This window comes from Crocodylus siamensis, chromosome 4 (genome assembly GCF_052110815.1).
Source record: "Crocodylus siamensis isolate JL-2025a chromosome 4, ASM5211081v1, whole genome shotgun sequence".
NCBI classification, from domain to species: domain Eukaryota; kingdom Metazoa; phylum Chordata; order Crocodylia; family Crocodylidae; genus Crocodylus; species Crocodylus siamensis.
The window spans coordinates 191602331-191617716 of NC_143398.1; the positions used below are offsets into that span (position 1 = coordinate 191602331).

A 15386-nucleotide genomic window follows, 5' to 3' on the forward strand; every position below is an offset into this window, starting at 1 on the left:
CTACTTTCCACTTTTCAGAGCTGGGCCTATGAACTGCACTTCATCAGCCTCCTATGTAGTAGGTACAGAAACTCATGGACTCAGTATACACAGTGGAGTTCTGGCACACTGTAACCTGCTGGACATTGACACGCCAAGCACCTCTGCACTTTTTCCTGTGCTGCTATATCCCCCTTTCTCCCCTACCCTCCCACCCCAGCCTGTCCCTCCCTCCTTGATGCCTCCATTTCCATTTTCACTGACTGGCTTTCTTGCCTGCATTGTGGGCCAGGCCAGCCTCTGGCTTCTTTACTATTTCTTCCATCCAGGACCAACTGCAGGCCCTTCCTCAGCCTGACAAAGGGGTTTTCAACCCTAAAGCTGGCTCACCGGGAGCCTCACAACTGCACTGCAACCAGAAAGCGTCAGGCCTGTCAAAGACATGACAGATCTGGGTGTTCCCCATCTAGGACTTTGTGCGTGTGTGCGTTAGCTGGAGATTATGGTGCCTCCTACCCGCCTTTCACCAGGGGATCATTGGTCCTGGCATTTACAGGGCTGCTGTGCCACCAGCAGTCCCACCAAGCCTCCCTACCCTGGCAAGATCCAGTTTTAGTGGTCATGCCCAGGACCTGGGGCCTCCTCCTTCCCTATAGGCCCAATCCCATACCTCCAAGTTCATCCTGGCAGGGAAATGAGCTCAGCAGGGACATGTTCTTTCCGTGTTGGCTAGTGATGCAGTTAGTACCCCCTCCAGCTGAGAGCAGAGCATTACTCAGCTTTTAAAAAATTCAAAAAAGGAAATTGGTGCAGATGGAGTGAGGAGGGTGGCACTCAGTCCATCTGCAGGTGGAGCTTGGGGAACCCCAGCAGCAGGAGGTTCACTTTTAGGAACATCAGCTGCTCCACCAACATAGGATCCAAGCAGGTGCGGTGGGGTGTGACAACATCCCCAGCAATGCTGAACACCTTCTCACTTGAAACACTGGTTGGTGGACAGGACAGGTGTTGCTGGGCAACTGTGGCCAGATCCTGCCGCATCTGGCTGCAGTTTGTCCAGTAGGCCAAGGGCTCACAGTCCAGTGGCTCCACATCCTCAGTGAGATAGGTAGCCATCCAAGCCTCAGGGCTACCTGCCCGAGGCTGGGGTCCGGTGCATTTGGACCCCACCATTGAAGCCATGTCCATTGGCAGTGACTGGTGTGGAGGAGACCAGTGCTGGTGCTAGTGCTGGTGCTGGCATGGGAAAGTGGATCCCCCTCTTCCAAATCCCCGCATCTCTGCACTTCGGCCTCCCTGACTTTGTTCACCAGCACCTCCATCCAGTGATTAAGGCTTTTGGTGCTGCCAGTGCACATGTACCCTTCACCCTCAGGTCACACATGCCAGGCAGAATGTGGACCGTACTGGACCACAAGGGATCCAGCCATCTCCTGATGCTCTCCTTCAGCCGCCTCACCAGTGCCTGCACGTCTGGTGACAGCGGCCTACTCCAGCCAGGAACATTGATCCCCTGGAACTTCTCCATTTGGTTCTCCAGTTCCCTCACTGGAGGTGTGGGGGGGTCACCTGGCTGAGGAGGGCACTGCCAGTGCTAAGGGTCTCGGTGGCCTTGAGGAAGGGCTTGAGGACCACCAAGATCTGGGAGATGGTACTCCACTCAGCTCTGTTCAGGGGGGTGCTGATCCCAATCTCTCCAGGCAAGGTAATCTCATGGATAGCCTTCCATTGCTCCACCAGACTTTCCAGCATCAGGTATGTGGAGTTCCACCAACTCTCCACATCCTGCATGATTCTGTGCTGCAGGATGCTCAGCTCTGCCTGTTTCTTCCACGGCATCTTGTCCCCCTTGATGCTGCGGTGGAAGTAGCCTGCCATCTTCATACAGTTTGAAATCAGCTGGCTTGTAGGAGTACTGGTGGCAGCACTGTCACCAGCAGCCCTGTCCTCCTCCAAGGCATCCCTCACTATTAGGTGCAGCCTGTGTGCCACACAGCAGATGCCAACAAAGTTGGCATCATGGATAGCCTTCACCATATTGACCCCATTGTCAGTGACCATAAACCCATGGGTGAGCTCAGCCTGCCCAACGAGCCATCCCTGCACCATGTGGTTCAGGGCCCCCATGATCTCTCTTGCCGCGTGGGGCTCATCCAGCACCTCGGCTTGCAGGAGAGCCCACTGATGGCCTGACTGATCACACCAGTGTCCCGTGAGGGAGAGGTAGGCATGATCGTCACCCCGGCTGCTCCAGATGTCAGAGGTGAAGTGCAAGGCTACCTGTGGCTCTACGTTGTGCAGCTCCTCCCTCAAGTACCCCCTGCGTGCCTCATACAAGGAGGGTGCCCTGCTAAAGGTGGTGTGTGCGGGCACTTTGTAAAATGGGGCCAGAAGTGCTATGAACCACCTGAACTCTGGCCACTCAACTAGGGAGAAGGGCTGGATATCCAGAGCAAGCATTTCCCCAGTGCTCTGGGTGATCTCGCTTGTCTTGGGAACGCACTCCCCTTTCTGTCTGCCTTTCCCCCACTGGTCCAGGGTGGCCTGGCTCTGCTTTGGGGGTGAAGGGGCTTTGGAGTGAATGGGGGACTTCCCTTTTGGCTCACTCGCGCTGTTGCCAGGCTGAGCAGGAAGAAGGGCAAGGGGGTGCTGCCTCCTCAGATGCAGCAGCATTGCCGTGGTGGAGAAGTGTCTCACGTCCTTGCCACGGCTCATGTCTTTTTGGCAGTGCTGGCAGATGGCAAACCTGGGATCATCTGCCACCTCAGAATGATCCCACACTACGCTACTCCCCCGCTTCTGGATTGAGGGCGAGGATCCTGCCTTTCCCCTCTTCTCAGCAGGCTGAGGCTGAACAGCAGGAGGGGCTGCCTCAGCTGAGCGACTTGTCTCCTCAACCTTAGTCTTCTCTGAGATGCTGCTTTCTGGAGGAGACCTGGGTCTAGGGGAAACTTAAGAGGTGTGGAGCACAAACTCTGGTTCCCCCTCAGTTCCCAGAGTTGCTTGAGCCAGCACACTCAGCATCCCTGGTTCCAGCTCCAGCTCTTCCTCTGGCAGTGAGAGGCTCACACTGAGAGATGAAATTGGAGTAGAGGAGGCAGTGATTCCACTGCGGGTGTCCACTTCTGGACTGAGCGGAAGTGGTGCAGATGCAGGGACATCAGGTGCAGACACTGCTTCCACCGGCAGCACTGATGTCACGGTTGCTTGGGAAGAGAATGCACCCGTGTTTGGGGGGGGGTCTGCTTGCGGCTCTAGCTCTCCCCCTACCCCCTCTCCCTCCTCTACCAGAAGACCTGGCACCTGCCTTTCAAGCACGCTTCATATTGATCTTTCCTGTGCTGCAAAAGGTCTCTCTGTGTGTGTCAGTCCTTTTGTATTGTGCATTTTATTCCCTTTGTTGTGTGCACGCACTGGCCTCTTCTTTGAATGTTTGCTTCAGTGTTAAGGGTTATGTAAATATTGTGTGCTGTCTGTCTGTCTTCTTCTGCTATGAATATCTCATTTTTCTCCACATTGTGTGTGTGTGTGTGTGTGCGCGCGCGCACGCGCGCAATCTGTGCCCCCCTGCACAGTGATAGATCACACTGGCAGAGAAAACACACCTTTCTTTTTGCAAAGTTTCCAAAAAAAAGAGCAAATATGAATTCAAAGAAATAAAGTGAATCATAATACTACTAATAATTTAATATAATAGCTAAACTAAGCCAAATCCTACCCACGCCTCCATAACAAGAAAAAGGTGCAGGCAAGTTCAACTAATACTGAGCCAGAGCAAGTTGCAATGTCTCAGTCTGAGTGTTCCTCTCTCAAAGGTCCTGATAGGCACCAAGCTGCGAAAAGGTACAGAAAGCCTCAAAATAGAGGCTTTGATGCTGTTTCGCACCCCACAGATGCTTCCATTGGAAAGGTAGCCAGTGAGAAATCCTTCTCACTGGCTACCTACAGATGTCAGTCTGCTCCCCCCGACCTTCTAATTGTCAATCTAGCTGTCTGAAGCTGGTCCAAAGCGGATTTGAAGGGCTCTGATCTGCTTCAGATAACTTTACTGAGCCCGCACTTCGATCCAGGTGTGCTGCTTTGGATGCCAAAGCGTCTGAAGTGGCTCTGGATCCAAAGTAGGATCTGAAGACTTGCACAGCCCTACTGAGCTGCCCTGGGCTGTGTTCTCTGCTCCAGGGCTAGGGACAGACATTCAAAAAGTCTGATCTTGAATTGATTCAATCTTTGCAGGTTAGTCTAATCTGCTGAGGATGAGCCAGTTTGCAACCATTCAGATATTCTGCTGGGACTGAAGAAATGCAGGCACATGCTTGCAGTGGCTCAAGCTAGAAGCTGGGGGATGCTAGAGCAGCCCTCCCTTCCCTTCCACAATGCTGATCTTAGTGGGGTGCATGGCTAGGTGGATTCCTTGGACCTGCCCCTGCCTTGGCTGGGGGAATCGGCCCAGTAAAGCTCCCACTGTGGACATCCCCCCATGCTAGGCACAGGTCAGCTAGGCGTCCAGAGTTGGAGGGGCAGGATGTTTTTCCCACCCAATCCCTTCTCAGCTTGCCTGCTGGCCAGGGAGGCAATGTAGCTGGGTGATCACCCTGGCTCCCAGCTCAGGTAGGGAGAGTAAAGACCCCCACAGTTAGTTCTACCTCTGTGCTAGGCACAGCCTGGCTGGGGGAAGAGGAAAGAGAGGGTGGGACTGCTGTTTCTTCCCAATTCCAGCCTCAGTCTGCCCACTGGCTGGGGAGGGGGCATGGCAGGTGATTGCCCTAGCTCCTGATTCAGGTGGGGGGAGTAGAGCCTGCATTGCAAGCTTCCCTGCAGCTTGGGATTGGGGTGATCACCTGGCTACACCAACTCCCAGGCCAGAAGGCCAGATAAGAAGGGAGAGAGGGGGGAAAAGAGCCTCCCCCCTGGCTCTGGATCCCCAGCTATGCTGTGTCTGGCATGAAGGGGGTGGGGGGAGTAACCCACAGTGAGAGCCAATTTACTTCCTGCTCCCTCCTCAGCTGAGCAGGGGGTGTGGCCAGATGATTGCCCTGGCTCTCGGATTTGGGGAAGCTTGCTGTGGGGTCTTACTCCCCTGCTTGAGCCAGGCAATCTCCTGGCCATGCCCCCTCCTTGGCTGGCACGCTAACTAAGGAGGGAGTTGGGGTGGAAAATGGCCCCTACTGTGAGCTTTTCCCTCCCCTCTCTGCACTGGGCACAGCCTGGCTGGGGGGGCACGGTAGGCATGGGACTGTGTTTCCCCTCTCACTCCTTCCTCGGCTGGCCTGCTGGCTAAGGAAGGGGCATAGCTGAGTGATTGCCCCAGCTCCTGGCTTCAGGGAAGCCCAAAGTAGTGGCTTTACTCACCCCACCCAAGCTGGGAGCTGCGGGGATCACCTGACCATGTTCCCTCCTCACCCAGCAGGCTCACGGCGGGGGTCGTTCAATCTAGGCAGTTTATAGAAACCTGCAAATATTGAAATGATTCAGCCTTGGGCTTTCTGACTGTCTGTATTTAGTCAGGGAAAAGATCTGTTATGATACTTAATTCATCCTCCTGCCTCTCTGAAATTGGTCTCAATAGCAAAGCAAGGATATTAAAACAAAAGCTATTAGAACATTGGTAAGTTAGAAAAAAGGAATTTTTGTTGCTTCCTTCAGCTCCTTCTCACTGTGCATGTCCTTGATGAGCTGTCTCATAACACCAAGTTTTCATATAGCCACCAACTAATTGGTCCTGCCAACACTGTGGGAGGAGGAACAAGTTATATTAGAATTACCTGTACATCATAAACAAATGTTTTTGCTAAGGAAATAATTGATGGACAAATATCTTCATCAAATATTGTCAGTGGTAAAACTGTAAAAGCAAGGAATCCAAGTGTGTGTTAAATAGTTAGTTGCTCCTTTTTAAGCAGGTTCTATCTTACATAAAATAACAGCAGCAAACCAAACAGCCGCATCTTTCACACAAGTTACCACAAAGGTCACAAAATCACCAAAAGCTAGTTTCATATTCATAATGCAATACAAAAGACTGGAAAGAGCCAGAGCAAGCCTGAAACATTTTCTACTTTACTTTCTGGATACGAACTAAATGGAAGAATCGGGCATGGGGCCCTCTGAAATATTACCTGCTCAGAAAACTTAACTACCTACACAAACCATCTCTTTACAAAAGTGTAAAGGGTTAAGACCTACAGTGCTCTTAAATGACAGGCTTTACATGTATGTCACTTTGACAAAGAAAAAGTACGAACTCATGGCACTTATTTTTTCTGGACAATTTCTCTTTATGCCCCCCATCTAGAAGCCAGACCAGTTTCATGGCCACACTGTCTGTTTCTGCTAGAAAAGCCTCGGTAACACAAATGTGTTACCTTGTATAAAGGTTAATAGAAAATGAAGATCATAGCTCCAATTTCTATATTTTAAGAAAAATCACAATTAACACCCCTTCCTTCAAATTTAATTCTTGACTGGATTTCATTTCAGTGGGTGAGAAAAGATCAAAAAAGCGGCCCCTTAAAGTAACTAGCTGAATGCAGCTGTGGCACAAAAAGTCACTTAGCAAACAAGTAGTATTTTCTATGTGAGCCATAGCATTAGCTGACACTAACTGTTTTGCCCTTCTGCATCAGGGAGACAAATATAACATAGCTGGTATTGCCATACAATGTAGGAAAAATCCAAATATAGAATGTTAGAAGCAGAAATCTTTTTCTGTGCAGCAAAAAGCTTTAAAACGATTTCCCTTTTTTCTTACGTGAAATATAGTGGTACACATTCACAAGAGGTGTAAAAGCCCTTCCCTGGGCCACATACTATATTATATGCAATCTAATGTAACATAGATTTCACAGACTTTCATATATGTTGGGGCTGGATGAGACCTTGAAGATCATCAAGTCGAGCCCCCTGCCACAGGAGTATGAAGTCAGCTCAGGTCAAAGGACCCCAGCAAGATAAGCGTCCAAGCGGTTTTTGAGTAAGTCCAGAGTAGGTGCCTGCATCACATCTGGAGGGAGTCTATTTCAGGTCTTGGGGGCTCAGACAGAAAAGAATTTTTTTTCAGCCTAAAACAGTCTTACATGAGTTTATGACCATTGGTCCTTGCTTTTCCTTGGGGCGCTCTGGTGAACAGTTGTTCTCCCAGCTCCTGATGAACACCCCTTGTGTACTTATAGGCAGCTGCCAGGTCCCCCGAGCCTGGGCTTTTCCAGACTGAAGAGTCCCATGGCTCTCAGCCTCTCTTCGTAAGGCCTATTCTCTTGCCCTCTGTTCATGCGTGTGGTTCTCCTCTGGACTCTCTCAAGGTTCTCGACATCCTTCTTGAATTGCGGACTCCAGAATTGGATGCAGTACTCCAGCTGCGACCTCACCAAGGCCAAGTACAGTGGGAGGATGACATCCTCAGAGTTACTTGAGAAGAATCTATGGATGCAAGCCAGGGCTTTGTTTGCTTTACCAGCTGCGATATCACATTGGTGCCTTACATTCATCTTGTTGTCAATCATGACCCCCAAGTCTCTTTCAGCTGTGGTGCTAGCAAGCGTAGCACTGCTGAGCCTAAAAGTATGCTGTGGGTTTCCCTCCCCACACCCCCAAGGATAAATACCTTGTATTTATCGGTATTGAATGTCTCAGGTTTGTGTCTGCCCACTTACTAAGCTTATCCAAGTTAGCCTGGATCGCTAGCCTGTCCTCAGGTGTGGTCACTATGCTCCAAAGTTGTGTCGTTGGTGAACTTAGCCAGTGCGTTTCTGACACCAACGTCCACATTGTCGATAAAGATGTTGAAGAGAACCGGTCCAAGGACAGAGCTTTGGGGGACACCGTTGATCACGGAGCACCATCGACCACTACTCTCTGGGTCTGAGCTCGGAGCCCATTTTCCAGCCATTGGACTGTGGTGTAGCCAAGGCCAGAGTTGGCCGATTTTTCCATAAGGTCATGGGAGACCAGATGCAATGATGTCGGCCAGTGCCTTCAGTACCCTCGGATGGAGCTCATCCGGGCCTGCCGACTTAAAGGCATCCAGTTCCTCCAAGTGACCCTGCACCACCTCAGGGTCCACACATGGAAGTCTGGTGCCTTGCTGCTGCCTCCCTACACTCCCAGTGAGAGACTTGTCATGCCTCTCGCTTAGGAACACTGAGGCGAAGAACTCGTGGAGGAGTTCAGCCTTGTCCCCTCTGTCCGTCACCTGACTAACCATTCCAAGTGTTTCTCAAACTCCTTTTAAAAGTCCAAGGATGGAGATTCCACATATCCAGGCAGCCTGTTTTAGTGCTTTACCATACTCAGTAAGAAGGCTCTTCCTAATTTCCAACTTAAAATTTCCTCTGCTGCAGTTTGAGGCCATTGCTCCTTGTTCTGTTCCATACAGCCAGAGAAAAATCTAAATCTTCAGCCACTAACTGCTCTTCAAGTATTTGAAGAATCTTACCCTCCCCTCCCCAGTTCTCTTCTCCAGACAAAATAATCCTAATTCTTTTAGCGTTTCCTCATAAATTGTGTTTCCAAGCTCAAATTATACATATACTTTTCGCTTTGTGCTAGACTTTGCCCAATTTGTCCACATTCTTCTTGAAGTTTGGGGTCCTAAACTGGACACAGTATTCCAGGTGGGGCCTCATAAGTAAAAATGGAGCGGAAGAACCACTCCCCTTGATTTGCAAATGACATTCTTGTTATTACTGTTACTTTTTGCAACAAGAGCACACAGTTGGCTAATATTAAGCTTCTGGGCAACTATAACCCCCAGAACCTTCTCCACAGTTCTGCAACCTACCCAACCATTCCCTAGTCCAGTGTTTCTGAACCAGTGTGCCATGGCACAAGTGTGCTGTCAGAAAGAACGGGAGTTTTGCCATGGCAATGAGCTACAATAGGAATGAGGATGGGGAATGCTTTAACAGGTGTGCCACGGAAATTTTTTATCAATGTAAGTGTGCCTTGGGCTGGAAAAGGTTGGGAACCCCTGCCCTAGTCTGTAGTTGTGTATGCAGCTATTATATTCCAAGTACCCTTTTAGGGACTTGGCACTTGTCCTTGTCAAATTTCATCTGGTTGACTTTGGACCAATATCTTCAATTTATCTGGTGTCACTCCAAACTCTAGTTGCAAGAGCGTCTGCAACTTCACCCGACTTGGGGTCACCTTGATCCTTGCTAAATGTACATGCAACTCCATCCTTCAAAATTATTAATGAAAGATTGAAAAAAACCCCCCAAAACAAAAACACCACATTTTGGTAGAAGAGCATTTAATTGTGCATATGACCGTTTAAGAAGGAATTCTGATGAAAAATAAAAAAAATAAAAATAGAAAGTGCAAAACTGTCATGATACTCTTACAGAGCAGAAATCCAACTGAAGTCTGTTTTTCTGATTTTACGCAGTTCTTTTTCCTGAGACTTAGACAATTTTGGTGTCATTTCACCCCAAAACTCTGTTAGCTTTGGATCTTCCTCCATTGCAATATGATCTATGTCTTCATCTGATTCATCCTCGGCTTTTTCACTTTCCATTTCTACTTCGTTAGCTACTTCTCCATTACTGCAAATGGAAAAAACCCCAAATAAACCATTAGTTTATTGTAAAACATGTCAAAATAAAAATGTACCTTAATTAATGGCAACAAATTAGAGTTACATTTTAACATAAATGTTCTGCTCTCTAATTTTGTATGCATAAACTTGTACTAGTACATTATACACAAAATACACATCCTAAAAATCTGGCAGTTTAAATGCTCTCAGCATTATCACATTTTCACTTTGTGCTAGCCTCTCCATATACACCCAACCGCCACAAAGTAATGAGGCCTGATATTTTTGAAAGACAGTGGAAAGACTCCCAATAGCATTAATCCCTTATTTTAACTGCAAGTTAAAACTGCATGCATTACATACCTTTGATCATCCCATCTACCTACAATTTCTTTATGCAGTGCTGCTGAGCCTCCAGAACTGTAGTTCTCACTCAGGCAGTTGGTTGCCACCACAGGAAGAAGCCATAATGCTGCTGCCTAGGCTGCAGTGTCACAGCTCTTGCCCGGCTGGCTACCAAGCACCTCGGTGAGTGCCACAACACTGCAGCCCCAACAACTGTGAGAAAAAGCCCAGCACCATGGCTTGTTCCTGGGGCATAAATCAAGTGTGTAGGATTCCAGGCCTCTTTCCACCAGATCACAAACAGGCCAGAAAGGGTGCTACATGTACTGGATCTGGCATGGGCGGTGGGGGTAGGGAGGGAGAAAATGGGCAGTGGCCCCAGTTCAGACCATGGGGCCAGCCCTGCAACAGATATCCAGCCCACAGACCAGTTCTGCACCACTCAACCAGCCCACAGAACCAGATGGCGTTGACACCCCTGCTATAAACAAAACTAAGCCCACTGGGGGATGGGAGGACTACTGCCACCGCTGGCCCGCTGAGCAACCGTTGCAAAGCCAGCAGACCAAGGCACTTAAGGGAGCCCACCCCTGCCCCAGCCCTGGCACAATCTGTGGGCAAGGCAAGAGCCCCCAAGGGCACACTTGCCTGCCTGTACACTAATGCCAGGAGCCTGGGCAACAAGCAGGACGAGCTCGTCCTCCTGCTCAGTGCAAAGAATTATGACGTCATTGGGATAATGGAGACCCGGTGGGACTCCACCCATGACTGGACCATGGGTATAGAGGGCTATACCCTGTACAGGAGGGATCGTGTTGACAAAAGGGGAGTGGGTGTAGCTCTCTATGTGAAGGAAAGCTACATGTCCCTGCAAGCTGATGTTGGTGACCAGCATGGACAGCTAGAGACCCTCTGGGTAAAAATTCGTGGAGAATATGGCACAGGGGACACAACGGTGGGAGTCTACTACAGACCTCCCACTCAAAGTCCCGAGCTTGACCAGGAGTTCGCCCAGGAACTGACTGAGGCCGCTTGCTCCAGGACCTTGGTTGTCATGGGTGACTTCAATTACCCAGACATCTCGTGGGAAAATCACTCAGCAAAATCCGAGCAGTCGCAAAGCTTTCTCTCGTGCGTGGATGACCTCTACCTGACTCAAGAAGTCTATGGGCCAACAAGAGGCAGAGCGCTGCTTGAGCTGGTACTGGCTACGGGGGACGACCTAACTGGCTACCTAGTGATCAACGGGAAGCTGGGTGACAGCGACCATGAGCTGATCACCTTCACCATCCGCCGTAAAGCTGGCAAGGCAGTCAGCAACACAGAAGTCCTTGACTTCAGAAAAGCCGACTTTGACAAGCTCAAGAGGCTTGTCGGTCAGGCCCTTAGGGACCATGACCCCAGGGAGAGGGGAGTTCGAGAAGAGTGGTTGCTTCTCAAGGAAGCGATCCTCAATGCACAAGCTAAATCTATTCCAACACGGAGGAAAGGCAGCAAGAAGGCACAGCAGCCCTCCTGGCTCTCCAGGGACCTAGCGGACCTCCTGCGGCTAAAAAGGAAAGCCTACAAAGGATGGAGGACAGGATTCACCTCCAAGGAGAATTATTCTGCACTGGTCCGGTCCTGCAGGGAGCAAACCAGGAAAGCCAAGGCTGCAACTGAACTCCAACTAGCTTCAAGCATCAAGGACAACAAAAAGTCCTTTTTCAGATATGTAGGGAGCCGGAGGAAAAGCAAAGGCAACGTTGGACCCCTGCTAAACCAGATGGTGCAACTGACAACTGACGCCCAGGAAAAAGCCAACCTATTAAATGGGTACTTTGCGTCAGTCTTTCACCAGTCCCATGGGACGCCCATGCCTGCTACGGGACAGGGAGATCCGGGTGATGGGGATCCCCTACCCTCCATAAATGCTGACCTCGTGAAGGAGCATCTCGAGAAGCTGGATACCTTCAAGTCAGCCGGCCCTGACAATCTGCACCCCAGGGTACTCAAGGAGCTGGCGAGTGTCATAGCCCAGCCCCTGGCACAGATCTTTGAAAACTCCTGGCGCTCTGGTGTAGTGCCCGAAGACTGGAAGAAGGCCAATGTGGTGCCGATCTTCAAGAAAGGGAGGAGAGTGGATCCGGCTAACTACAGGCCCATTAGCCTGACTTCTATCCTGGGGAAGATCTTAGAAAAGTTTATTAAGGAGGCCATCCTTGATGGACTGGCCCAGGCTAACATTCTAAGGGACAGCCAGCATGGGTTTGTTGCGGGTAGGTCTTATTTGACCAATCTCATTTCCTTCTATGACCGGGTGACCTATCACTTGGACGAGGGAGAAGAGATTGATGTCATATATCTTGACTTCAAAAAAGCTTTTGATCTGGTATCCCATGATCACCTCTTGGCCAAACTAGCCAGTTGTGGCCTTGGCTCCACCACGCTCCGCTGGCTGGGAAACTGGATCCGTGGTCGGACCCAGAGGGTTGTAATTGACTCGTCATGGTGCCCTGTGACCAGTGGGGTCCCTCAAGGCTCTGTCCTTGGACCCATCCTGTTCAACATCTTCATTAATGATGTGGACATTGGAGTCAGGAGTGGACTGGCCAAGTTCGCCGATGACACCAAACTTTGGGGCAAAGCATCCACGCCAGAAGATAGGCAGGTGATCCAGGCTGACCTGGACAAGCTCAGCAAATGGGCAGACGAGAACCTGATGGTGTTTAACGCTGAAAAATGCAAGGTTCTCCACCTTGGGAGGAAAAACCTGCAGCATCCTTATAGGCTCGGCAGTGCTACGTTGGATAGCACTACAGAAGAAAGAGACTTGTGGGTCATCATTGACCACAAGATGAACATGAGCCTGCAATGCGATGCTGCAGCTAAGAAAGCGACCAAAACGCTGGCTTGCATCCATAGATGCTTCTCGAGCAAATCCCGGGACGTCATTCTCCCCTTGTACTCGGCCTTGGTGAGGCCGCAGCTGGAGTACTGCGTCCAGTTTTGGGCTCCACAGTTCAAAAAGGATGTGGAGAAGCTTGAGAGAGTCCAGAGGAGAGCCATGCGCATGATCTGACGTCAGGAAAACAGATCTTACAATGATAGGCTGGAGAGACATGGGACTCTTTAGCCTGGAAAAGCGCAGGCTCAGGGGTGATCTGATGGCCACCTATAAGTTTATCAGGGGTGACCACCAGGATCTGGGGGAACGTTTGCTCACCAGAGCGCCCCAAGGGATGACTAGGTCGAACGGTCACAAACTCCTGCAAGACCGTTTCAGGCTGGACATAAGGAAGAATTTCTTTACTGTCCGAGCCCCCAAGGTCTGGAACAGTCTGCCATCGGAGGTGGTTCAGGCACCTACACTGAACACCTTCAAGAGTAAATTGGATGCTTATCTTGCTGGGATCCTATGACCCCAGCTGACTTCCTGCCCTTTGGGCAGGGGGCTGGACTCGATGATCTCTCGATGGTCCCTTCCAGCCCTGATGTCTATGAAATCTAAATTCAGTCCTACTGAAAAGCTACAAACTATGATCAAAACTTGGAACATTTCCTCACACCTCTGCTTTCAAGAGCTCTACTAGGGACACAATTTGTAGCACCTAGAGACTTCTAAAATGAGAAGAATGCAGAAAGGAATTGGGATTCAAAATACAATTACTAATGTAAGTAAAGAGGAATATCTAAAATGCTTATGCAAGAGCTTAAAAGCCATCTGTTCCATGGTATGAAGATTTAAAAACAGACCGACAGGAACTGAAAACATCTGAGTACTAGAAACAAATTTTGCAAGTTCCACATGGAGGCAGGAAAACTTTATCCCACACGCACTACCATTAGAATCAGGCTATGTATTGATTTACTAAGATCTCAAATGCTTTAGGGGAAGGACTTACAAATAATAAAAAAACGGGAGCTAGAAAAAATAAAAGGCATCAGTTTTGCAACTTCGCAGTACAATCCCTCTTGTTCATACAATAAAGGAAATAAAAAGATCAAGGAAATTGTTTACAATGCTTCAGTCAAGGACCTACTTAAGAATTTATTTCGCCAGCTGAAATATGCCATATTTGAAAAACAACTAGTCCTGATTTCTCTTACCTTTTATTCTCTTTGGATATCAGCAACGAATTAATAAAAATAGAACACAGGAAAGTAGCAGAAGGCAAGACATGTGCAGGAGTGTGCAGGAGCTGAAAAAAAAATGAAACAGACTTTACTCTAAGGCTGTCGTTTCTTATGCTTCTACCCAACTATATTTACTATTTATTACCTCTTTGACTGCAGGTGAACTCTGGGTCGAGTGACTATGAACAACTGCTTTCCCAAGGTCTGCATCCATCTTTAACTGTTGTTGCTCTCTGTGCTTTCCCAACAGCACGTAAAAGGGGGTCATGGGGAGACTCTCTTCTGATGCCAGCTGAAGTCAAGTAAAAAAAATAGAAACCCAAAAAACAAAATCACCACACATGTAGTTTAAGAGAGGCAGAGGTGATCAACCAGAGGTTTATAAGCAGTAGAAGGAAAGGAATTCCAGCGTAGGGAGTCTACATTTCCTGTCACAGAGGCCAACAGCTACTACTAAATGCTAGTACTCAGCAAAAAAGCATTTAGACTTTACTAAGCCAACTAGCCAGGCTGAGACAAGCTAAATCAACTGAATATTCTGAGTAGTCTACCTAAAAATGTAATATTTCACACATCAAATTAACTTTAAAATTTAGTTATAAATAAAAAGAGGGCGTTTAGAAAAAAATGTAATGTCTTCTTACTCAAAAGCAAGAGATTTCTCTGCACATTCTATGAGATCCAAATACTTCAGCAACTTACAAACATAGTACAGGGTGTCCTCGGACTTAAGACAAAATTGGTTCCTGAAAATGGCATCTTAAGTTGAAACGTTGTAACTTGGAACCAATTTTCTCATAAGAAACAATGTTATAAATGAGAGATTGGTTTCTGAACCAAGGCCTTATACCTTATTTTCACCAAAAATACCCCAGAATTTTGTACTCAATCAATTATAGATGAGTAATATAGCTACATTAATGTATTTATATTGTAAATAGCAATCATACTGCTTTGGAAAGACTTATTTGAGGTGACTTTGCTGGACTTTTTGAAAGGCTCTTGGTTAGACTTTTTGAAAGGTTCTTGGCTGGAGTCTTCTCAGGAGTCCTGGCTGCAGGTTTTTCTGGAGTCTTGTCTGATTTCTTAAAGAAAGTGTCCAAGGAAGTTTGGACAGATGCTCCCCAGGGAGATGAGCAACGCAGCGAACTTGTTCGCTGGCATGGCATCGCGTTGGATCAAGCGTTGTAAAGTCAAAACTGACGTCAACGTTGAAACAGGGTGTCAATTTATAAATGCTGTAAGTGCGAAAAGTTGTAACCTGAACGTTTTAAGTTGACGATTGCCTGTATTCCTCCTTCCCCAACTCTGTCACAAGGAATGGACTGGCATACAGTAGGTCTTGGACCAGAAGACAAGTATTATATCTGCCTCATTCTTTCTATTAAAGCAAAACCTCCCAGGACAAGAC

The 15386-nt window shown here is 48.5% G+C and overlaps 1 protein-coding gene across 1 annotated transcript in view; it reads right to left on the reverse strand.

Moving 5' to 3' along the window:
- Positions 1-9212: 9212 nt before the first annotated feature.
- WDR75 (WD repeat domain 75) overlaps positions 9213-15386 on the reverse strand; it is a 28484-nt gene continuing 22310 nt past the window's right edge. The window contains exons 19-21 of the mRNA XM_090045263.1: positions 14121-14267; positions 13949-14040; positions 9213-9521 (exon numbers count right to left, since the gene is read on the reverse strand). Coding sequence (XP_089901389.1) covers positions 9317-9521; positions 13949-14040; positions 14121-14267 — 444 coding nt within the window. The 3' untranslated portion in view covers positions 9213-9316. The remainder of the gene's footprint in view (positions 9522-13948; positions 14041-14120; positions 14268-15386) is intronic.